The sequence below is a fragment of the Epinephelus moara genome, chromosome 5 (genome assembly GCF_006386435.1).
Source record: "Epinephelus moara isolate mb chromosome 5, YSFRI_EMoa_1.0, whole genome shotgun sequence".
Lineage (NCBI taxonomy): Eukaryota > Metazoa > Chordata > Actinopteri > Perciformes > Serranidae > Epinephelus > Epinephelus moara.
The window spans coordinates 9,482,800-9,507,473 of record NC_065510.1 but is presented as its reverse complement, the minus strand read 5'-3'; the positions used below and the strand labels follow the sequence as shown (position 1 = coordinate 9,507,473).

At 40.5% G+C, this 24,674-nt stretch overlaps 4 protein-coding genes across 4 annotated transcripts in view; 3 read left to right on the top strand and 1 right to left on the bottom strand.

Annotated features, from left to right (window-relative positions):
• The window catches only part of dnah6 (dynein, axonemal, heavy chain 6), a 66,117-nt gene extending 55,862 nt beyond the window's left edge, over positions 1-10,255 (bottom strand). The window contains exons 1-21 of the mRNA XM_050045187.1: positions 10,115-10,255; positions 8,547-8,634; positions 7,953-8,029; positions 7,487-7,666; positions 6,347-6,703; positions 6,028-6,162; positions 5,810-5,912; positions 5,672-5,726; positions 4,722-4,908; positions 4,472-4,573; positions 4,274-4,381; positions 4,043-4,132; positions 3,826-3,946; positions 3,501-3,652; positions 3,132-3,284; positions 2,678-2,929; positions 2,405-2,533; positions 2,085-2,198; positions 906-1,049; positions 575-730; positions 257-307 (exon numbers count right to left, since the gene is read on the bottom strand). Coding sequence (XP_049901144.1) covers positions 257-307; positions 575-730; positions 906-1,049; positions 2,085-2,198; positions 2,405-2,533; positions 2,678-2,929; positions 3,132-3,284; positions 3,501-3,652; positions 3,826-3,946; positions 4,043-4,132; positions 4,274-4,381; positions 4,472-4,573; positions 4,722-4,908; positions 5,672-5,726; positions 5,810-5,912; positions 6,028-6,162; positions 6,347-6,703; positions 7,487-7,666; positions 7,953-8,029; positions 8,547-8,616 — 2,736 coding nt within the window. The 5' untranslated portion in view covers positions 8,617-8,634; positions 10,115-10,255. The remainder of the gene's footprint in view (positions 1-256; positions 308-574; positions 731-905; positions 1,050-2,084; positions 2,199-2,404; positions 2,534-2,677; positions 2,930-3,131; positions 3,285-3,500; positions 3,653-3,825; positions 3,947-4,042; positions 4,133-4,273; positions 4,382-4,471; positions 4,574-4,721; positions 4,909-5,671; positions 5,727-5,809; positions 5,913-6,027; positions 6,163-6,346; positions 6,704-7,486; positions 7,667-7,952; positions 8,030-8,546; positions 8,635-10,114) is intronic.
• A 5,132-nt stretch (positions 10,256-15,387) lies between these two features.
• On the top strand, positions 15,388-15,826 carry LOC126390758 (histone H2B 1/2-like). The gene has a single exon (XM_050045203.1). The coding sequence runs from the start codon at positions 15,397-15,399 to the stop codon at positions 15,769-15,771; it is 375 nt and encodes a 124-aa protein (XP_049901160.1). The 5' UTR covers positions 15,388-15,396; the 3' UTR covers positions 15,772-15,826.
• A 3,213-nt stretch (positions 15,827-19,039) lies between these two features.
• Positions 19,040-19,436, top strand: LOC126390757 (histone H4). Its single transcript, XM_050045202.1, has one exon. The coding sequence runs from the start codon at positions 19,068-19,070 to the stop codon at positions 19,377-19,379; it is 312 nt and encodes a 103-aa protein (XP_049901159.1). The 5' UTR covers positions 19,040-19,067; the 3' UTR covers positions 19,380-19,436.
• A 1,839-nt stretch (positions 19,437-21,275) lies between these two features.
• LOC126390754 (histone H2B-like) lies at positions 21,276-23,384 on the top strand. The gene has a single exon (XM_050045197.1). It carries the CDS (start codon positions 21,310-21,312, stop codon positions 21,682-21,684), a length of 375 nt encoding a protein of 124 aa, XP_049901154.1. The 5' UTR covers positions 21,276-21,309; the 3' UTR covers positions 21,685-23,384.
• Positions 23,385-24,674: the final 1,290 nt, after the last annotated feature.

The window sequence follows — 24,674 nt, the reverse complement described above, 5'->3', positions numbered from 1 at the left end:
TCAAATTCAGACATAAAATCATGTGTGTATGGAAAACATGGTGACCAGGCTTTCATTGTCTCCAGAAACATAAATTAAACTTAACGGGATATTTTTGGAGAAAAAAAATGCGTATTTGTATCCTTGTTAGTTAAATGTAAGGACTGATACCACTGTCATGTCTGTATAGTAAATAGGAAGCTACAGATATCCGTGTCCATTCGGACAAGGGTATAGATGCACATACATATTCATAAGAAATTCTCTTTCCACGCACCTTTGTAATAAGGGATTCCACTGATGCCTCTCCTGAAGCCTGTCCTGACACCTAAAAGTCAAAGGCTGTGTTAGTCGTGTTTATCCAAGTCAGACTTACAGATAATAAGTATAACCAGCTAAAGTAATTTCTATCTTGGACCTTACTTAAGGCCAAAATACAAAAACAGATTATTTTAGCACAAGGCAGTAGGCAAAATTGGGTAAGGGCAAGTGGTAGCACATACTCATCCTTTTCCCATAGTAATAGGTAACAGTAACTGAGGTCCCACAAGAATTGCAAGAGAAGGTCATAATGTGGCCTATATTTATGTGTTACCTCCTGTATCTCCGTGCCATAGGAGAAGATGTTGAGCTCCTCCAAATCTGCAACTGTGAGCTCCTCCACATTCAAAGAAGTCCCCGCAACAGACTCAAGAGTCTTCCAGTGCTCTGGTTTTATACAGGGGTTACGCAGGTCAGTGAGCACAGGCAGCTGAAGGAAAATGCGAAAGTGTTATTTAGATGAAGTCACAAAACTTTAGTCAAGTACCAACTGACTAAATCACTAAGGCTTGACTGCAGTCCATATATTAACGTGGCATCATTTCCAAATATTTTTGATAACGTTAACACACATCAGTTGCTGCTGAACACTTTGTCCTACCCACCCTCTGCTTCATGACTTCCACCTTGCCCTTCAGACTTGACACCACATTGTTACGTGGCAGACCCTTCTCCACCTGGTTGACATGTTTGCTGTATTTGTTTGCCATTGAGCTGAACTGCTCCAAGTCCAGCTGCTTAAGTGTGCTCTGAGGATGGGTGAACATGGAAGAATATGGTCAAGTTTCAAAGAGAGGAAGAGCTGTTTACATATGCCCGTACATGTTCAAGCCTTCACATACAATGGGCTCTAGTTTCCCGGCTCAGCGCAGGGTGGCAAACCCTGCGCAGAGCTAGTTTCGAGCAGCGCAACCCGAGGCACGCTCAGTTTGGTAGTTTGGCAGACCGAGGTGCGCTGAGATGGGTGTGGCGGCGCAGCAGGGGNTAAATACCCAAAAAAACACTATTCAATGCAGCTATCTGCAATCAGCACATAAATGTATCTCTATATCAACTGTCCCGTCACATCTGATGTCAGATCAAAGGGGATTGGCAGTGTTTGGCACGTTTGGCACGCGTAATGGAAACCCAACCTCTTTTGATTAACACAGCTGCAAAATAATGAGTTCACATCCCTCTCAGCCAACCACAAACAGCCACAGCATCAGTTAGGGAGTATATATTCAGCATCTGTCATCTTAGAAAAGTCAAAAGAAAAGAAACAGAGTGAGACTGCGAGAGAGAAAGAGGGAGCGCGCGCACGAGAGAAACGCAACATTGATTTACAATTGTGGTGACCTCCTCCCAGGCTACCTTTGCATCATCAGCCCGTGGAGGTCTGCTCGCGGTTCTGTATATTCGGACACTGCGAGCTTGGACCTCCCGGACCAAAACATCAGTTTCCTCCTGGGAGAAGTTTGGCCATCTGACGCTGCTGCTCTCTTCTGCCATGGCGAATTGAGTAAACTCTCATTACGCCTTCGTGCGGCACATTTAAGGACGAGGAGAGGGGCTCATTTGATTGGTGTGATGTGTGTAAAACCCACTCCACGCCTCCTCCCTCTTTCCGACTTGCGCAGGTAGGAGGGACGGAGGTGGGAAAGAGGAGTAGCTGCGCCAGGCGCACGGTGTGCCAAACTTGCAAAATCCACCTTGCCACACCCAGTTGGCGAAGCCCAGGTGCGCTGCGCCCCCGCCTCGCACGGTCTGCGAAACTAGAGCCCAATGTGTTAAGTGCACCTCACCTGTCTCCATCCATCTGATAACGAGTCCCATTCCTCTAGGGAGTCCCACAGCAGCTGCTTCAGCCTAAACTCTGTGGTTAACTCCTCCAGGGCATCAAACTTGGTCACCTCCACCTTTATCCATCAGAACATAGAGGGGGAAACTAAATTTGGTTTGGTTGGTTGGTTTGTTTTGTTGTTGGTAAAGTTTAAATACAATTACTCTCTGCTTCAGACCCAGTTTTCCAACACAAAATAAAATTGTTATGACTTGACTTGGGACATGTTTTGTTGCAAGAATCATTTTGGATTAACTGTATGGGTATACAGAATTATAGCACCTTGAATTTCTTCTGGTAGGAGGTGTAGGCAGAGGCCTGGTCCTGCAGCTCGTCTATGGATATTTGGATCTCCCCCAGCAGCATACGCACTTTGGAAGAATCTGCATTGATGTCAAGGATTTGTTGATCCTACACATGAAACATCACAAGGCAAACACGTGAATATTAAGCAAAGACATACACATAGACATACCTTGAGTAATAAGGCTCAGCATGACAAACACCCTTCCAAACTATGGTTAATAGACAAATGAATAAAACCTCTTCATGTACCTGTGACTTAAACTTGAGCTTTTTGACTTTAGAGTTCAGCTCCTTTATGTCCTTGTTCAGGGAGCTGCACAGATTGTTCACAGTGTACTCCCTCTCTGCTGCTGCCTCATCGATTATGCTGCTCAGTGAGTTAATGGATGGTTGCAAGGTGGCGAAAACAACCAGATCTTCAGGTTGCGTGGGAATTGAGTACATGTTAATCAGACTGTACATCTGACATACTGTCTCCTGCTCCTCTTCTAGCACTGTAATCTGATCAGGGGGAGAATAACACAGAAAGAGAATAAAGTCAGATAGGAAAAGGTACCAAGGAGGTAAGAGGAGGTGGCAGAACAGAAGTAAGGAGACTGGGTTCATGACAACATCCTGTAAAAATAACTTTTCTTTGTTGGTTTTGTTACAAACTCTTATAATTGCTAAAGAAAGTGTTTATAAAGTGAAATGTTTGTCTTACCCTCTCTTTAATTTCATCCAGGAATGTGAGCGAGTTGGCAAATTCAGCTGTGGTGGACGGACTGGACTCTAGTTTAAACTGAGCATCACAAGCTTCAGCAATGACAGCATTTAGCTTTGTCCTAGCCAGCTGAGTAAGCATCTCGGAAATGACCTGGAGCAGAGATTCATATCAGAACAATGATTCCAACATGCCATTAACATCTTTTTGCTGGAGCATTACTTTAATATTTGAGTTAGAAGATATTTCGACACAAAATGGCCAGACTGTTCTTTAGTTTAAATCACTTGCTCACCATGGTTAAAAGCTCTCCATGACTATCAAACCAAAAGCAGCTGTAGTCTATGTTTGCTCATTGCTAGTCCTTACCTCCAGACAGCAGAGTGGGGAAGACACAAGCTTCTCTTTGAGCTGTTTTGTGTCCACAAGCAGTAAGCCTAGATGTCTCTTCTTTTGGATGGCTATGGCCTCCTTATGCTCGCTGTGGTATAACTCCAGTGCTTCTTCATAAAAGGATAAGCCTGTGTGACGAAGGAGTCAATATCCATCAGTCTAAAGGAACTATGTTATCTTGTATGCTGGACTCCCTAACCACAGCTTGTCTATGTTTGCTTACTGGATGTCTTTGACCTTGTTTGTTTGTTTAAAGTTTCAACATTCAAAACAATGTTTATATGGATGCACAGTAAATCACCATGTTCCTGTTGCCGCATTGCATCCACATCCAGGCTCTCGTTCTCTTTATAGAACAGCCGAAAATGCTCAAATGTGTGTGAGTACACTTTTGCTGCGTCAAAGGCAAACTGGAGTGATTCCTAAAGGGAAAAACAAGTCAGGCCCATATATACACAGTACTGTATTCACAAAGTACAACCTTCAGAGGTAGAAACCTATGCAAAGTAAAAACTGACCTTTATGTCTTGGATGATGCTTTGAAAGTTGCCATCATTATCTAAGATGGATTCCAAACAGGGGGCATCCTCATATTGTATTTTCATTGTCTAAAAGTTAACAAACGCACACAAAAACACAGACTACATCACAGATCAGTTACCGAGTAATCTAATGGCACCATAATGTTTTTGATATCATCAACAAAATTGACGTTTAAAGGTGGTTGGATTTTTTTTTTTTTTTACTACCTCGCAGTGTCCGGGCTCTGTCACAGAATCAAAATCGGGATCTGCTGTAAGTGTTTCGACTGACATCACTGTTTTCTCAAACCACAAAATGATTTCTGCAAAAGACTCCTGTAGAATTGAACACAGAGAATATTGTTGATGGGTCTTAAATGGATGATATATGAAGTGTAACAATTTGGAACAATTTGGAAAACTAACCTGAAAGTTCTCCTCAGAGGGCTTGTAGGTCAAGGCATTCGTTTCCAGCATCAGCTCAGAGATGAACATAGGTTGGAAAGAGGGAGGGTCTGACTCGACGGACTATAAATAAAAACACACACCAACCAAAACCAAAAGTGAACACTGGTCTGTGTCTGCTTGAAAGCTCAATTTGGTGGGCACAGCAACTACTATAGTTTCACTGTAAATAACACAACACAATAAAGATAATACTGAAATAATGCCCTACCTTCTTGCTCATCTGGTCTTCTGTAGGGTCAGCAGCAGCCTCAGGGTGCTGGTTCCAGCTCTGAATAATAGCATTGCTGGGTGTTACATGTATCTGCTCCCGGAGTGCTGACAGTAGTTTGGCCACTGAATTTTCCACCAAAGTATGCAAGGTGTTGACAACCAAATAGTCAACAAGACGGATGAAGCTGGGTAGATGACAGAAAGAGAAAAGTAGTCATGCAACACTTCATCCAACTTGCCATAAAATGGGCAAGTTATAGAGCCTTAGCGTATTAAAATCAGAATCAGAAAGAACTTTATTGTCCATTGCAAAGCAGTGGAAAATTTGTCTTTGATGTGGCTCACAATAAAACACAAGTTAAAAATACATAAAAGACATAAAATACATACCAATACAGTATAGAGCAACCACATGAAGCTAAGAACCCTGAGTCAAACCCTTAAGATTTGTTTTGGTGTATTTATCACCAAAACAACCACCACGTCCTGCACTGATGACATGGTCCTCCTCGGGGAAGCATAAAGATGCGTTACCATTTACACTACAAAAGATAGGAGGTCAAATGCATCCCAAACCACCTCAGCAAGTAAAGTGATCAAATCATAATGCATCTTGGGGGTCGGATCACCAATGATGCATGTAAATACCAAGTGTAAAAAGGATCATGACTTATCATAGTAGGAGAGAAACAGGTGCTACTAATAACATCAATGATGACAGTTTAGTGGAATACATACAGCCACCATTCATTTTATTTTTCACACCTGTGTTTTCCAACTATGACATATGAAAACATCTTCTGTAACTGAGCTTTGGTTGGTCCCAAGAATTCAGACGTGACCCATTATTAACCTGCACATTTCTGTCCAAGCCCAACCCAAGTCTGAGCCACAGCAGCAGTTTATAAAGAGACAATAAAGGAAAACAAATACATGAAAATTACCCACCGGGTGAGGCGGCTAGCATGCCAAGTCTTCTTGATCCGTGCTATGAATGAATCATCTGAAAGAAAAAAAAATACTATCAACCTTTTAACATTGTGATATGTACATTCCAGTGTCTTCATTTGGTCCGTGTGCACACACCTGGCTTATCAGAATTGAACGGAAGTGCCGACAAGTAGTTGCGACATGCACAAACTGTCACCTCCTTTACCAGGTCCTGAAACTTCTTTAAGTCAACCACCACCTGACAATAATGAATAAATGAGGGCAATGAGCTGCTGAGGAGGCACACAAGACATGAAATAATGTATAGATATACACTTCAAACATCAAGTCTAATTTTGTATTAACAATTGCACCTCTTGCAGTTGTTTGAACTGGATGTCCTGGAACTCCTGCAGTGTGTAGGTGCGTTTTTTTTCCATGTGACACAAGCACGTGTCACTGATTTGGTAACACATTTTTCTGATGTCCATCAGCGTAGGACTTAGAGACTGTATGACATACACAAATGTTAATAACATAACATCCATACTGCTCACACTATTTCAATGTTGTCAACCTCAAAGTCTGTTTCACTCAGTGAGCATTCTTACAGTGTATGATATTTCAAATTAAAGATCATTTAAACAGCCTGAGAAAAAATCCAGACCTTAGTTTATACACACAGTTACATACCTGACTGACAATGAACAAATGTTCTTGGAGGGATTTCCTGGCCAAATGAATCTTCATGGTGCGGACTTTGGTGCGCCAGACATAGAAGGGTTTCCACATTTTGAAGCGGGCAAAAAAGGGGATGCAGGTCAGCTTGCAGAGGTAGTAATACTCATCACGGCACTCAGGGGGTACGAAGTCAAACTCATCCTCAGACGCTGGCAAAACACCTCCTTGGCTCATAATTATAAAGGCCTCCTTACTATACTTCTGGATTTTAACTTTGGAGGGAGTGTCAATCTGTTTCTTAGTGTCATCACTCTTAATAGAAAAGTTTCGTTTTGGAAGACTTGGGGTTGACATCACATTCTGGGACAACTGAGGAATGAAGGAGAGACACAATCACAGATCAATTTCTTCCTGCATGTACCTCATTTAAAAAGCGATAAACAATTAACTGGGGCTTTAACAAAGGCTTTTTCAAGCCTCTGCCTAAAGGACCAAATTTTCCCAAGATCATTTTGACATTACACTACATTTTGTCACCAGTTAGGATTAGGTTTGGGTGAGCTTGTATGCCTGATGAATTTGCCACAGTTTTACTGGTAGTCTTGGCTTTCAGCATTTCCTTTAAGGAACATCACCCACATCTAAGAGCTTACGGCAAGCAAGGCCGACTATTGTGCCACCTAACATCCCTTGTATCTCGGCCAAAAAGTTGCACCTGAACACACCGCAAAGACTATAGGCAATGGCCAACTAGCACGTACACCTGCGTGCACCTGCGTGAGATGAAGTAACTCTCAATGGCAGGGGGTAGCTGAAATCTGTATTTGTCATTTAAAAAGACTGACAGGACAGATACAAAACAACTTGTGAGCAACTTAAAACATTAACAATACAACCTGATGGTGAAAGAACAAATGATATTTATCATGCAACTGAAAAAATACCAACAAGGGCCAACGAGCACTAATGGTGCTGTGACACACCGCCAAGACTAGGGTGACAGATGCTCACCAACAGCCAGACATTGACCAATGGGCAATTATCAGCTCGGTGTGTCAGGGCTCTTAGATTTGTGATAAGATTTCATTGTAGAGACACATTTGAGGAACCTGTCCATCATGCACGATAGACATCTTTGTGTCTGTCACTGACCATGGTCCTGGATTGCAGAGGAGGTAGATGGACAGGCAATTGTTCACGGTGCCTGTGTGGCTGGTCTGTTTGTTGAGATGAAGGTGACTGAGTGTCCCAGCCTGGAAAGAACATCCGCTCACGAGCCTTTAGATGGGAGAGGCTGGGTTGTTTCCGTTTTACACGTCTCTTCAGCACAGCCTAGATAAAGGGAAGGAAAAAAGACATCTACAGAAGATCCATATGCTACATGCTATAATTACTTTTTGACTGAACCAAGGATCATATAATTAAATCGTAGGCCCACAACATGATTTTTTCCCCCCACGGTATTGAAAATGGTATCATAGATCAATATTTTTCAAGGTATTGTATCAAAGTTAGAAATTCCAGTATCATAACAACACCAACAGAAAGAACTAAACTGGGTGAACAGTACATGGTATTTCATATCGTCTCAGTTTGATCTTAGGTTGCCAAGTCTCACCTGTGTGTCTTCAACATGGACTGGAATCCTTGGCAGGATGGTGGAGCTCTGTAGTTCAGGGAGCTTGTGCAGCCGCTCTGGGACAGTATGTGAAGTGGAATTTAGGTTTACGACTGGCATTAAATTTAAGAGTTAACTAACCAAGGCTTGTTGCTTATACAGTATAAAACAGTTTCATGATACCTAGAAGAACTGGTGGAATGTAACTAAATACATTTACTCATATATCATACTTCAGTACAAGTTTGAGGGACTTGTACTTTACTTTAGTATTCCATTTTATGCTACTTCATACTTCTAATCCCTTACAATTCATTGGTAAATATTGTACTTTTTTACTCCACTACTATTGTTTCATAACTTTTTGACAAATTATTTTGCAGTGTTAGATTATTAATACAGAACATAATCAACTAATACATTGATCTTTTGGTACTTTAAGCATACTACTACTGATGTACCTTTAACATAATATTCTGTATTCAGGACTTCAGGAGTATTTTTACATTGTTGTATTGCTACTTTTACTTCAGTATAAGATCTGAGCACTTCCTTCACTGCTGCCTAAAAGGCCTTATATTAGCTGGGGCCTACCTCTGGACTCATCTTCCCTGCACTGACCAGGGCAGCTCAGCTTAGAGACCCTCGGGGATGCAGAGGCCATGGCACATGTGCTCACAGGCTATGGGACAGTGGAGGCACAGCATGACAGAAAAAAAATGATACATATTTAAGTACAAATAAAAATAAAACAATAAGACATGTAGGCTACATAGTGAAAATAGATATGTTTATGCCAATATATTTTAAGACCCCTTCCGCAATTCACACAGTAAACCCATATGGAAACAGAGCCACGCCAATGAATAAATAAAACAAATCCCTCCATTTTCGGTCAAAATACCAGAAATTGTGACATAGTTTGACAGACTTTTCACATTTGTGTATCAGTTTATATTTGCATAGAAGAAAAATACTTCTATACTTCATTTCTAAACCAAATTAACGAGGGTTTCTGATTTTTCCATTTACATGAGTGAATGTGATATTTACCCATAATTATGATGATATTGAACACTTGGAGGGGTTATCTTTTAAATTAGAATATGGGATGCATCAAATGGTGTGACAGCTGCAGGTTAGGGACTGTTTGTGACTTATGAGGGGGGAGTGGATGGTGCAAAAAAGGGGAGTCATGTCAAGTAATTTTCTTAGCTCAAGGGAGGACTTTTTATTTTGGCTTAGGGGAAGGGCATACAAATTTCAATGGTTATATTTTGTATTTGTTTTACCACAGATATTTAAAGTAAGCATGCCTTTCAAACCCTGCCAAAACAGCAAGAAACTAAAAACAGAAATTATAATTGGGTTTTCAAATTTTCAATTGTCCTTGGACACATCATGTGCAGCGAAAAAAGAAATGCCGAAATCTGAGCTTAAAATAGAGATATTTCATTAAAATCTATTTATTTTAAGTCTCATTTAAAATTTTAAAATTGCACTAACCAGCATGCACAACAGTAGTGAAAAATCGTGGCGTTTTTTTTAACTCAAAGATTTTGTCTTCAACTTTTTACTTTAAGGTTTTAAAAATCTAATAACTAATGTATGGTAGAGGGAGAGTCATGAATTTTCCAGCAGTCACTCAGGGAGACTCAAGGAAAAGTATTAGTAGCTTTGGTGAGGGTCAAAATGAAAAAATAAATGAATACAAAAACAAAGTCACACCCCTGCGACCCCTTCCATTGATAAGCAACGAACGGTCCCTTATATTATCGGACAAATTAGCGAATTAAAGACATATTGTACCTAACGTTATAGAGAGCACGTTATTTTTTGCAAAACTTTGGCTCAATTTGTGACCCCACAACATTTTCATTTTTTTCTTAATTTGTTTCCACTGAATTTATTAATTATCACTGTACAACACAGGGTTGCGCAACGAAATGTAGTTGTCGTGAGAATTCCCCATGACACCATTTTAAACTTGTAATGTTAGCCGTTGAAATTACGTTAGCTAACTAGCTAACTAGTTAATGTACGTTAACGGTGTCATAAATCAAACGGTAACGTTAACGTCAAGTTGTCAAGTGTTTGCCTGTACACTTTGTCATACTCAGTGGGCATTGTCTTCCAGAGATATTCAAACGACTCCTACTTACCTTCTGAATGTTTCTGATGTGGCGTAGCGCTGTAACTATTGCTAACTTTAGCCGGTTAACACTTTCAGTAACGTTTCTTGAGGTATGCTAACACATTTGTATCGGTTACTAACCTGTTTCAGAACGAAGGCAGGACCCGCCCTCCTCTACCTTTCTCGGCCTCTGATTGGCTTCTCCAGATATCCTTACCATTATCCTGACCAATCCTACTCCTCCCTCTCGTCACCAGTGGACGGGTAATGACTGTGCCACCCTAGGAAAATGGCACCTAAGTTTACCGTCTCCTAGCAACAGAGTTGTCTCCCGGCATGCAACGGAGTGTAACAGGTTGCTGGTTTCTATGGTTACGCTCCGCAGTTAAGCACCCTGGCAGTTTTACAAATGAAGAACAAGACATCTAAGAGCCAAAGCATTGAACTTCCATTAAACCTTATTCCTGAACACACAACAAAGATCAGGGTGTATTTTAAAGGTGTTTATTTTGTAGCTGTAACTAAGTTTATTTTTTAGCCAACACATCAGATATCATTTTATCCTTATAAAAACAATCCACCAAAAACCTTTAGTGCAACATTAGTGTATACATTTAGAACATGATGCAGTTTAATCACTGTAGCACTGACAACACCACTGTTGTCTTATGCCTTTGGCCATGTTGGTATCATGAAAATGAAAGGAGCAACTTGCTCTAAACACAGATTATTTGTCTTATAGCACAGCGACGGCCCCTGTTATAGTTTGCCTCTACACCAGCATACTCAGGTGTAAAAAACAACAACAAACAGATACATAAAGTCAGTTTATTATCCATCTCATGCACTGCTATGTGGATATACAGCCTGTTGTCATTCAAAAGCCAGTGCTTTGTCATGGCTCCCGACCTGCTGTCTCTATGAGATGCACCTGGCTATCAGTTAACTCCAATGTAAACTCATCTACAGCAATATTTGATGCTCAGACCAACTGGTGTAGTACTCTGAACGAAAAAGTCTGTGTAAAGCAGGTGGGAGGGGTGATGTATGGGTCAAACAAACACAGACATTCACCCAGGACACTGCTGTTTGTGTCCCATGTGAAACATATGTACATCTTTATGTCATGTTAAGTTTTTATTTTACCCCAAAACATGTTTTGTTCTGAACCTACCAAGTAGATTTGTTACCTAATCCTAACCGTGACTGTTTGACAATGTGCTACAAGTTTCACCCAGGAGACAGCTGTGCATCACATAAACATGTCGAAGGGAGTGTCTCATGCAGACACCAAAGGGTGCCTTCAGGGTATCACACGCCAAATGTATTAGAAAGCATTGGTATTTATTGACATCGGATGAGATTCAGCAAATATGACAACAAGTTGTTTTTATACAACTTACCAACAACAGCTTGAAATGCAAAAGTCTCTCAATATTTACAGCAGTGACGTGTGTTTTTAGTTCCACTCGAAGATTTAAAAAAAAAAAAAAAAAAAAAGGGATGTTTAATGTCTTGTAAAGCGGTGGATAACACAGATGGAGTTGAGCAAAGTCATGTTATTGGAATAACATCAGCTGTGAAGGGGTGGAGGAGTTTCAGACACTCAACATTAAGATGAAGACAATTTAACATGTCAGTCTCATAAGAACCCTGGTGACTGTTACGTAAAAGGCAAATTTACTATTAACACAGCGACAATCTGAATTTAATACCGTCAGATTAATGTAAAGGCTATTATCTGTAATAAATGCTGTCAATTATTATCTTTTTTGTGCTAAAATAGGTTTAAGGAGCAGGTTTAACTGCTGTGCTGCCTCATGAGGAGCCCAAGCGTCACTGCAAAGTCCACCATGACAACATCCAGGGTATCACCAAGCCTGCCCTAGCTTCGTACTGGAGAAATGTCAAATATTGAACATCCTATCACTCATTTAGACAAAAGTAGATCGGAAAATAGGGCCCAGGTTGAAAAAACATTAGTTCCCCTTGAAAGTGTCATTAAGGTTCAGGTACATAGATGTTGTGACAGACATGGGTCCCTTCCAATATATTACAGTATCTTAGACATTTTTTGTTTATAGGCTACAGAATTATCTCATTTAGGAATGCAGGAAAATATAAGGATCTAGTATTTATATAACCAACATACGTAAGTATAAGTAGTCCACACATGCCAAAACTATGGACAGTCATCACTTAGGTGCAATATCAGTGTTTAAATATGACATTTGCAGTAATGTAAATTCTGCCAGCCTGTCTATTATTATTCCTTGCTTTTTTTTTTTTTTTTTTTCACTGCTGTGCAATAGTTATACTTGCATCGGTCAATAATATGAAATCAGCCATTTAGTCTGTCTCTTTATCAGATTCTGCTTTGTTATTAAATTGCTTTGTGTTTTTATGACGTTGCTTATTATGTTGCTCTTTGTTTGTACATAAACCTAAATATTGCTTTGTATTTTTTTCCACTGATGCTTCCAGTTTGCACCATCCCTCTGCTGCTGTAATATTGCAAAGTCCCCCTGCCGACCATGGTACGAATTCAGGATTATCTTATCTTAAAAAGCAACATTTGTGAATAAAATATTATGCCAGACTTATCACATTAATCATAAACTCTGCTTCCTCATCCTCCAGTTAGACCCCAAATTTTATATTGTCATAATTTACAATCATAATATTTTGATAATTAAGTCAGGAGGTGGTCTGGCATTGCCAATTTTTCAGCATTACTACTGGGCTGCTAATGTCCATAAAGTTACATACTGAATGTGCGCCTTTAGAGATAGAGTCAGACCAGACTGGTGCCACATGGAACAACAGACATGTGGGTCAGTGGACCCTGCTTCATTGCTCTGTTCTCCTATGCCACTAGTAGAAAACACCACCCAAATAACCCCATCGTTAGTAGCTCCCTTCCTATATGGAGGCAGTTTAGAGTTCATTTTGGCTATAAGCACACAATCCCATCCATCCCTATAATACGCAATCCCCATTTTAAACCTGCTCTTGTGGATTCTGCATTCCACCTCTGGTTTCAGAAGGGGCTGAAAAGCATTACTGACCTCTTCTATGAAGGGGTATTTGCATCATTTGATTTCCTTGTTAGAGAGTATGGTCTGCCAAAATCACATTTTTCCAGGTATTTACAGATACGTGACTTTGCACAAAAGCATTTCCCATCTTTCCCATCAGCCCCACCAAGCAGCCCCATACATAACTGCATCTCCCTCGACCCCTTTTTGTCAGGGCGTGTCTCCAAAATATACAATACTAGTCCATACCCATTGAGTGCGCAGTTGTCCACGTACAGTTTCACATGGTGTGTGTTTGGGATACAGGTCATAGGAAATTGCAGATTAAATAGTCAATTGAACCCATTAAGAAGAGCAATGTATTCAGAGTTTTTATGAATTTGATAGTACGATTGCTTTATTGAAAGTACAGTAGTACCATTGTCAATAGTGGGATAGTTAGTGGGCTAAAACTGTACATTAGTAGTTAAGTTAGCACGTTGAAAGGCAGATAGTTCAAGTCATTACCTTATAGAAGCTCAGTTTTAGTAAGTTTTCCAACTTTTGCCAAGAGGGAACTTTAGATATTGGTCCCTAGATTATGTTCACTGAGTTTCANTGTGCCAAATTTCACATGGATTGACCAAGTCAATGAGGAGAAAAACGTGGAACAGACACACCCACAGACACACACACACCCACAGACAGAGTTTTCATCATTATATAGTAAGAAGAAAGTAAGATATAGTAAGACAGTAAGATAATTCAAAATATTTCCAGCCCCTCTCTCAGTCACGTTAAGAGTGCTTGGGAGGAGGAGTTACAGTTGACCATCTCAGATGAAACTTGGCAGGCAGCCATTGAAAGAGTGCACAAGTCCTCATTTTGTGTGCGACATGGGCTACTCCAATTCAAAGGTCTTCACCATCTGCATCTGTGTAGAAGTAGACTGGCCAAAATTTACCCTGATACAGATCCTACTTGTCAGAGATGCTTTGGCGCCCCAGCCACTTCCCATATGTTTTTCTCATGTAAATCAGTTGCCCCCTTCTGGTCCTCTGTATTTGACACAACATCTCAAATGTGTGGCCAAGTACTAACACCTAACCCTATATGAGCGATCTTTGGTGTGGTCCCAGAAGAGGTACCCCTCCCAAACTGTCAGGCACAAGCCATGGCCTTCGCCTCACTTCCAGCCCGCAGAATTATCCTCCTTAAGTGGAAAGATAAACTTCCCCCTTCTTATGGTCACTGGGTAAAGGATGTCATGGCACACCTTAAGCTAGAGGAACTCAGGTGCCGCCTCAAAGGATCATCCAAGAAGTAGCACAGGGTATGGAAGCCCTTCTTAGACTATTTTCATAACTCCTGTCTCTCAGCTTGTCTCATGAATTAAGCCTTTACAGCCCCCCATAGTTTTTTTGTGTGTGCATGTGAGGAGAAGAAACCCATCCTTCTCTGCAGAGGGTGGTTATTCTTCTGGGTCTGAGGAACAACTTTCAAGTTTAAAGACAACTGAGCAGGGATCAGATCCTCAGCCACCAGGGCTCAGTAAGGGGTGTCGCCCCATTTGGCAAGTCTGTTATGAAAGGAGTCCAGAGATAAGGCCTTTGTCAAAAATGCAATCAAATAGTACAATAGTGAGTAAATATTCTAATGCAGTGCTTCCCAACCTTTTTGCTTGTGGAACCCCTATTCTATGATGAGTGAACTATTGACCCCTGACTACCTGACATATTTAATGTGTATTTCACATTATATTCAATGTATTACAATAACAAGACAGACCAACTGATAAACTACAATTGTCCCAAACAGTGAACACAATAACTGCAGGACAGTTGTGGAAGAATTTTCAGCAGACTATTTCCTGCAGGCCTAAATATTGCACCAGATATTTTTAATAACAGTAGCAATATCTTTATTTGTGGAGCATTTTTTGAGCTGTTAGCACAGAGTGCTCTTATTTTAGGAACCTTTTAAGCTTCTCTCTCAATGTATTTTTTTTTTTCAATGTATTTTTTTCAAACAATCATTGGCTTTTAGTCCCATCTACAGAAAGTCTTCACTTAATGCCTGCTGTCGGTTATTTAGGGCAGTTGTTCTTCCCACTGAGAACAAACTGTACCAACTGACTCGCGCCAGTTTTCAAAAATGTATTTTTCCTCGAAGAGACAACACCGCCTCAACCAATCACAGGAGGGGGATCCCACAGTCTTATTTGCATGAGTTGTGTCTAAGTACAGTCGCTCACACCCTACTGTATCATTTCGAGACTATCGAAGAGGAAGAAATGCCTGAGCCAGCAAAGACCGTCCCTAAGAAGGGCTCCAAGAAGGGTGCAACCAAGGGTGCCAGCAAAGGAAGCAGGAAGAGGAGAAGGCCCAGGAGGGAGAGTTATGCCATCTACGTGTACAAGGTGCTGAAGCAGGTCCATCCTGACACCGGCATCTCGTCCAAGGCCATGGGCATCATGAACTCCTTCGTGAGTGACATCTTTGAGCGTATTGCAGGTGAGGCGTCTCGTCTGGCTCAGTACAACAAGCGCTCCACCATCAGCTCCAGGGAGATCCAGACCGCCGTGCGCCTCCTGCTCCCTGGGGAGCTGGCCAAGCACGCAGTGTCTGAAGGCACCAAGGCTGTGACCAAGTACACCAGCTCCAAGTAAACGGCTCAACTGTTGAATGGAAACCAACCCAACGGCTCTTTTAAGAGCCACCCACCTCCTCTGGAGAGCAGACAGTTCATGGTATGAACTTCCTTTATACAGGATGATTAATGCTTTACATAACTGTATGTCTGTGAGCTACCCTATATCTGTTACAGACTAATTTATTGCTAATGTATTACTTTTTATGTAGCTTCAATTCTCTATAGTTGCATTTGAAAAAAAATTGCTCTGTTTTAGTATTTCTCATAATTGTCAGAATTTTTCAGTGGTGACATATAAGCAAATTTTGGACTGTATGTTTTACTTTATTATTTGAAATTAGTCAGTAGAATCAGGTTAATACAATAAAAGATCAATTAATACGTAATGTATGTTAATAAAATATATTTGTATATCACAATAAAACAATAAAACACACAAGAATCGCCTTGTAAAAACACTGGATAATTAAAAACCAGAAATACAACACAATTCTTTGTGTGATTTTAAAACAAAAAAAGAAAAGGCGCAATACTTAAATGCATTGTCTGGAGTAAGATACAGTGTAACTCACTGGTTTAGAATATCAAATAAACCCTTCAGATAATCCATAAAAATTTAGAAGACAAATTAAAAGAAACAATTGTAAAGCTGTTGCATATAAATAAGTTTTTAGAAGTGATCTAAAAGAGGATACTAGAATAGCAAGCTGGAGTTCCTCAGGCAGGTCATCACTAGTTGAGACCACTTCCACTTTTACCAGCTGCAACATTCAAGTGTCAAACACATTAATGCATCACTAATTCTATCCATCCATTTTCTCACCGCTTATCCTCTTGAGGGTCGCGGGGGGGCTGGAGCCTATCCCAGCTGACATTGGGCGAGAGAGGGCTGGAGCCTATCCCAGCTGACATTGGGCGAGAGACGGGGTACACTCTGGACTGGTCGCCAGACTATCCCAGGGCTGATATGTAGAGACAGACAATCATTCACACTCACGTTCACACCTACTGACAATTTAGAGTCACCAATTAACCTGCATGTCTTTGGACTGTGGGAGGAAGCTGGAGTACCCGAAGAAAACACACGCTGACATGGGAAGAACATGCAAAGTCCACACAGAAGGGCTCCCACACCCAGGATCGAACCTCTTGCTGTGCCATGACATCCTTTACCCAGTGACCATAAGAAGGGGGAAGTTTATCGTTCCACTTAAGGAGGATGATTCTGTAGGCTAGGAGTAAGGCGAAGGCCATGGCTTGTGCCTGACAGTTTGGGAGGGGTACCTCTTCTGGGACCACACCAAAGATGGCTGATATAGGGTTAGGTGTTAGTACTTGGCCACACATTTGAGATAGTGTGTCAAATACAGAGGACCAGAAGGGGACAACTGATTTACATGAGAAAAACCTTTAGTGCAGCATTAGTGTATACAGAACATGATGCAGTTTAATCACTGTAGCACTGACAACACCACTGTTGTCTTATGCCTTTGGCCAGAATGTTGGTATCATGAAAATGAAAAGAGCAACTTGCTCTAAACACAGATTATTTGTCTTATAGCACGGCGACGGCCCCTGTTATAGTTTGCCTCTACACCAACATACTCAAGTGTAAAAAACAACAACAAACAAACAGATAAATAAAGTCAGTTTTTTATCTGTCTCTTGCACTGCTATGTGGATATACAGCCTGTTGTCATCCAAAAGCCAGTGCTTTGTCATGGCTCCCGACCTGCTGTCTCTATGAGATGCACCTGGCTATCACTTAACTCCAATGTAAAACCCATCTGCTGCAATATATGACGCTCAGACCAACTGGTGTAGTACACCGAGCGAAAAAGTCTGTGTAAAGCAGGTGGGAGGGGTGATGTATGGGTCAAACAAACACAGACATTCACCCAGGACACTGCTGTTTGTGTCCCACGTGAAACATATGTACATCTTTATGTCACATTAAGTTTTTATTTTACCCCAAAACATGTTTTGTTCTGAATCTACCAAGCAGATTTGGTACTTGATAATAACTATGACTCTCACCCAGGAGACAGCTGTGCATCACATACAAACGTTAAAGGATGTGTCTCATACAGACACCAAAGGGTGCCACTGGACTGGGGCATCACACACCAAATGTACTAGAATGTGTTGGTATTTAATGACCTTGGATGAGAACACGTTGGGATATAGTGACAGTTTCAGCAAATATGACAAAAATGTATATTTATAATAGTTACCAACAACAGCTTTAAATACAAAAAGTCTCTTAATATTTACAGCAGTGATACAGTGTGTGTGTTTTGAGTTCCACTCCAAGATAAAATAAGGGAGGTATAATGTACTGTGAAACAGTGGCTAACACAGACAGATTTAAGCAAAGTAATCTTGTTGGAATAAAATCAGCTGTGAAGGGGGGCAGAGGGGTTTCAGACACTGAACATTAAGCTGATGACAATTTAACATTTTGGTCTAATCTCAATAAGAAGCCTGGTCACACGCAAATTGTTAATAACAGTGACAATCTCAGTTTAATAGTCAGATTAATGTAAAGGCTAATAACTGTAATAAATGCTGTCAATTATTATCTTTTTTTTTTGGCTAAAATAGGTTTAGAGAACACTATGAAGGAGCAAGTTTAACCCTTTGAAATCTGAGCAAATTGGCTTGATTTCTTTCAAGGACATGGGAAGAAGGCAATGAGCAATGAAAGACAAAATGACCCCAAAATTTAGCAATAAATTAGTAAAAAGAGAAAACTAAAAACAAAAAATTGTTAAAAAACAAAAACAAAAAACATAATTTTAAATTATAATAATAGTAATGATTAAAAATTTAGTTTTCCTGCTTTTTTCTTTTTTTCCATAGGTTATTTTTTAAGCCTAATTTTCTAAATTATTTTATCCATTCTTTATTTTTATTTTATTTATTTATTTTGCAATCTGTGGGACATTTCTTACCCTTTTTCCCCATGTTTCTAAAAGGAAACACACCAGTTCACTCAGGGTTCAAAGGTTCAAATACTTGAGGAAGGCATCCGAAAGCAGCACAAGAAAAGTGATGTCGCTCCAGGTTTCAAAGGATTAACTGCTGTGCTGCTTCATAAAGAGCTCAGCGGGTATAGGAGACGTGCTGTCTGATTCATGCTGTACATCAGTAGATGGCGCTAATGCACCAAAGAGTTAATTATCAACCATGTAGCAATCCAAAGAAGAAGGAGCGAGAGCCTGTGTTTTCTATTACGTCCTCAGACAGGCTTTATATAGCCAGGGCTCAAGCTGGAGACTTCATTCGTTGTTGAAACTTTGAACTGAAGACATGAGTGGAAGAGGAAAAGGCGGGAAGGGACTCGGCAAAGGCGGCGCAAAGCGTCATCGCAAAGTTCTCCGCGACAACATCCAGGGAATCACCAAACCCGCTATCCGCCGTCTGGCTCGCCGTGGTGGAGTGAAGCGTATCTCCGGCCTGATCTACGAGGAGACCCGTGGTGTGTTGAAGGTGTTTCTGGAGAACGTGATCCGTGATGCCGTCACCTACACCGAGCACGCCAAGAGGAAGACTGTAACCGCCATGGACGTGGTTTACGCCCTGAAGAGACAGGGACGCACTCTGTATGGCTTCGGCGGTTAAACGGTCACAAACATCCATTATTAAAATTTAAAGGTCCTTTTAAGGGCCGACCACATAGTCACTGTAAAGAGCTGCTTTCTTCTTATATAATATAGGGAACATTTATATTTGGTATATTTTGCATTATCCTTTCTTGCACAGGTTTAAAACGTTATGACTGACTACAGCATTACTGTAACTATGTAAAGATATAAAATAGGTATGAACAATGACATTATTATTTTATTATTACAAGTGTTTATATGATGTCCATAAAGACATGAGCCCCTCCAACACATTACTGTATCTTTGGTATTTTTTGTTTGTAGGCTATAAAATTATCCCATTAAGAAAGACAGGAAAATATAAGGGTAGTATTTATATAACTGACATACAAACCTCAAAGTAGTCCACACATTACAAAACTGGACAGTCATCACATAGGTGCAGTATCTGTCGCTAAACATCATTCAAATCCAAATGAAACCTTAGTGTAATTAGTCATTACATGTGTAAATGACCCTCTTAAGCCTTGGAAGTTTGAACGGTATATTCTTGGTGAAAGCAATACATGCAGAATGATATAATGAAGACTAGAAGGGTGAAATAAGTTAAATAGAAGAAAGTGTGGTGTTGCATATAGTCACATAAAGCCATAGTTTTTTTGTGTGGGCATGTGAGGAGAAGGAACCCGTCCTCCTATACAGAGGGTGGTTAATCTTTCGGGTCTGAGGAACAACTTTTCAGTTAAAAGACGACTGAGCAGGGATCAGATCCTCAGCAGCCAGGGCTCAGTCAGGGGTGTTGCCCCACTTTGCAAGTCTGTTATGAAAGGAGTCCAGAGATAAACTTTTTTTTAATTAAATTAAATTGAATTGAATTGAAATAAAATTAATTAAATGAAAGGAGTCCAGAGATAAACAATACAGGCCTTTATTTAATAGGTAAAATAGTGAGTAAATATTCTAATGCAGTGGTTCCCAACCATTTTCCTTGTGGAACCCCTATTCTAGGATGAGTGAACTGACGACCCCTGACTACCTGACATATTTAATGTGTATTTCACATTATATTCAATGTATTACAATAACAAGGCAGACCAAATGATAAACTACAATTGTCCCAAACAGTGAACACAATAACTGCAGGACGTTTGTGGATGAATTATCAGCAGACTATTTCCTGCAGGCCTAAATATTGCACCAGATATTTTAATAATAGTAGTAATAGACAGACTAGCAGGCCTGAGGAGGCTGTTTGGGCAGTACGGTGTGAGAAGCTAAGTCATATACTCCGGTGCCAGATCATTGAGAGCCTTGTAGGTGATTAAAATAATTTTAAAATGGACTCTGAAAGAGACTAGAAGCCAAGAGGTGTGATGTATGGGGATGGTTTTGCTTTAATCAAAATCTAGCTGCTGAATTTTGAATTATTAGGAGCTGATGTGTTGCACGAGTGTTTAGGCAGGTGAGCAAGGCATTACAGTAATCAAGGTGGGAGGATAAAAGAGCATGTATGACTTTCTCTGTGTGTGTTTGGAGTGAGGGGGCTGAATTTGTTCTGAGATCTATATGTTCAGGGCCAAGTCAGAACTTTTCTCTCTTCTCTCTCTCTCAATGTATTTTTTCTAAAACAATCAGTATTTTTTTTTAAAGAAAATTCAGTGCTTTTTCTCCTTGATGTTTGACCATTGTTTTGTCTATACTTGTTTTAACTGTGTGCTTTTGTCGGTTATTTAAGGCGGGTTTTCTTCCTGCTGAGCACAAACTGAACCAACTGTCTCGCGCCACTTTTCAAAAAGGTGTTCTCCTACTCAGAGACAACACCGCCTCCAGTGAGCAGCTCAACCAATCACAAAAGGGCGATCGCACAGTCTTATTTGCATGAGTTGTGCTTAAGTACAGTCGCTCACACCCGACAGTATCATTTCGAGACTATCGAAGAGGAAAAGATGCCTGAGCCAGCGAAATCCGCCCCGAAGAAGGGCTCCAAGAAGGGTGCAACCAAGAGTGCCAGCAAAGGAAGCAGGAAGAGGAGAAGGCCCAGGAGGGAGAGTTATGCCATCTACGTGTACAAGGTGCTGAAGCAGGTCCATCCTGACACCGGCATCTCGTCCAAGGCCATGGGCATCATGAACTCCTTCGTGAGTGACATCTTTGAGCGTATTGCAGGTGAGGCGTCTCGTCTGGCTCAGTACAACAAGCGCTCCACCATTAGCTCCAGGGAGATCCAGACCGCCGTGCGCCTCCTGCTCCCTGGGGAGCTGGCCAAGCACGCAGTGTCTGAAGGCACCAAGGCTGTGACCAAGTACACCAGCTCCAAGTAAACTGCTCAACTGTTGAACGGAAACCAACCCAACGGCTCTTTTAAGAGCCACCCACCTCCTCTGGAGAGCAGACAGTTCAATGTGATCTTCCAGATTAATTTATGCCTTATGTAACTGCACGCCTGTGAGCTACACTACATCTGTTACAGGCTAACATATTGCTAATGTATTACTTTTTATGTAACTTTTATTCTCTATAGTTGCATTTGAAAAAAAAGTTTTGTTTAGTATTTCTCATAATTAAGTGTCAAAGTTTTCAGTGGTGAAATATAAGCAAGTGTATATACTGAAGTACTGTGTATTTAAATCATTTTGTATTCCATCCCAGAGGCAAATATTGGACTGTACTTTTCGCTTGATTATTTGAAATTAGTCAGTAGAATCAGGTTAATACAATAAACTATCAATTAATACAAAATGTATGTTAATAAAATACGTTTGTGTATCACAATAAAACAATAATCAATCACCGTGTAAAAACATTGGAAAATCAAAAACCAGAAGTACAACACAGAAAAATTCCAAAACCAATTTAAAATGAAAAAACAAAACAATAACACATATATAAGTCTTTAGAAGTGATTTAAAAGAGGATACTGAAGCAAGCTGGAGTTCCTCAGGCAGGTCATCACCAGTTGAAACCAGGTCCACCTTTACCAGCTGCATCATTAAAGTGTCAAACACATAAATGCTTCATTAACTATAATCCAATAATACAATGTAATATTATGAGGCTCTGCAGTATGAGTACTTTTACTTTTACTAGGAAAGATTTCAAATGCAAGACTTTATTTGTGACCAAGTATTTTTACACTGCAGTATTGCTCTGATTACTTAAGTGAAATATCTGAATACCCTCAGACCACATCAGCATACAGTTTAATATTCATAATAATAATAATAATGATGATGATAATGTAAGTCCCTCTCTGCCTTTTCAGACTTGTTCAGAAGTGCTGCAGTGAATGCAATAAGTGAATTATGCAGTAAAATAATTAAATCTTCATTTTAAAAACATTGTAGGCACAGTGTCTGTTGTGGGCCCACGTGTTTTTTATGTCATGATACTCATCAAACTGATTAAGATAACACTTAATGGTCACAGTATAACACCAAGTTGGTCAAACTTCAAGGATATCAAACTGTCAGTTTCAGCTGCTTTGGTGCAAATCAAAGTGACAACAGGTGCAATGCAGAGACAAAAGCAAGACAACCCAAAAACAGGAGTGACTGCACATGTGGTGGCCACAGACAGCTGTTCTCTCCCCATCCTTCCTGACTGATTCCTCTCTAGTTTTGTGCTCTGCAAGTGTCCCCGTCATGACAGCTTGCATGAGGTGGTGCCTGCAGCCCTATGAGGTTGCACAGGTAGTCCAGCTCCTTCAGGATGGCACATCTGTATGGCAGCTGGGAGGAGGTTAGCTGGTAGTCTGAGTAACAAGTCCCACCCAGTCTGATCACATGGCCCCATTCAAAGTGAAACTCTGCATGGGGTTTTGAGTACTTACCTGCTGTGGTGTTTCATGCGTGGGCCCACTTGATTGAGAGTCATGGTTTGCCTCCTTATTTGAAGTGACTTGGTGTGCTGTGGTGTTGAAGGCTGCTGGTTAGCTGGTGGGGTGGATTTGTTGGAGGGGGATGGGTTAAAGTTGGACCCGTTCTAGACCCTTTGCACAAAGAAGCTGCTGTGGCGTTATGAATTGATCAATAAAGTACTCATATTTCCTCATACATCATGGTAGTGTGTGTGTCTATGTGTGTGTGTGTGTGTGTGTGTGTGTGTTTTCTCAGGTCTCTGACATTGGGCCAAACCGGTTTAAGGTGGTGGCAGCTCAGCTTTAACCCTGCCCAGTTGGTTCTAAATTTATGTAAATCAAGGTTCTGACTCTCATTTTATTTCTATGATCTGATTCATTAACTAGGACGAAACCTCCAATCACAATGGCATTACTAAGTCTAACCTTAACTTCTAACAGTAGTGGAGTGGAGTATGTTAGTTACTGTGAGAAAGTAGTTTCAGACTGCCTGGCAGGCCTACTCAGGAATAAAATACCCCCTATTCTCTGTCACCCCTCCTTTACTGTGATAATAGTAGTAATAATACTAATAATAATAATAATAATAATAATAATAATAATGACCAGTGCGCTAAGAGACTGTTCGTAATTACTGAGGGGGGAGGGGGTGGTGCAAAAAGGGGAGATGTGTCAAATCATATTTAAGATTATTTTTTGGGCTTTTTTGCCTTTATTGTATAGGACAGAGTGAAAGGGGGTGAGAGAGAGAGAGAGCGGGGGTGACATGCAGAAATGGTCGCAGGCTGGAGTCAAACCTGCGACCGCTGCAGCAAGGCATCGCCTCTGTACATGGGGCGCCGGCACTATCCACTACACTACCGACGCCCCCATATTTAAAGTACTGGTTAAGAACTTAGGTTTTTTTTTTATTTTGGCTTAGAGGAGGGTCACACAAATATAAATGCTTGTATTATGTATTCATCTTACCGCAGATTTTCAAACAAAACATGACGTTCAAAGGCATGTCTTTTTTTAAAATCACCAAATCAAATCACCAGTCACCAAAATGACACCATTTATCTTCGCCAGAAACTGTAGAAACAGAAATTAAGGCTGGATTTTCATTTTTGATGGTCCATAGACACATCACATACTACCAAACACTTCTGTCAGGAAAAAGAAAAACAATTACCAAATCTGAGCTTAAAATTGTGATATTTCATCACAATCACTTTATTCTATGTCTCATTTAGAGTTTTGCCAGCATGCAGGATGAGAGTGAAGAACTAAGGCTTTTTTTTTTTTTCAGTTCTTGGATTTTGTCTTTAACTTTTAACTTTCAAACAATGGTGGAGGGAGGGAGGGTCATGCATTTTTCACCAGTCACTTAGGGAAGCTCAAGGAAAATATTTTGAGGAGGGCCAAAATAAATTAATAAAATAAAATAAAACAAAGCTGCACTCCAGCCAACCC

Excerpts from the sequence above, each read along its gene's own strand:
- LOC126390758 (XM_050045203.1), top strand. The coding sequence starts at position 15,397 with ATGCCTGAGCCAGCAAAGACCGTCCCTAAGAAGGGCTCCAAGAAGGGT.
- LOC126390757 (XM_050045202.1), top strand. The coding sequence starts at position 19,068 with ATGAGTGGAAGAGGAAAAGGCGGGAAGGGACTCGGCAAAGGCGGCGCA.
- LOC126390754 (XM_050045197.1), top strand. The coding sequence starts at position 21,310 with ATGCCTGAGCCAGCGAAATCCGCCCCGAAGAAGGGCTCCAAGAAGGGT.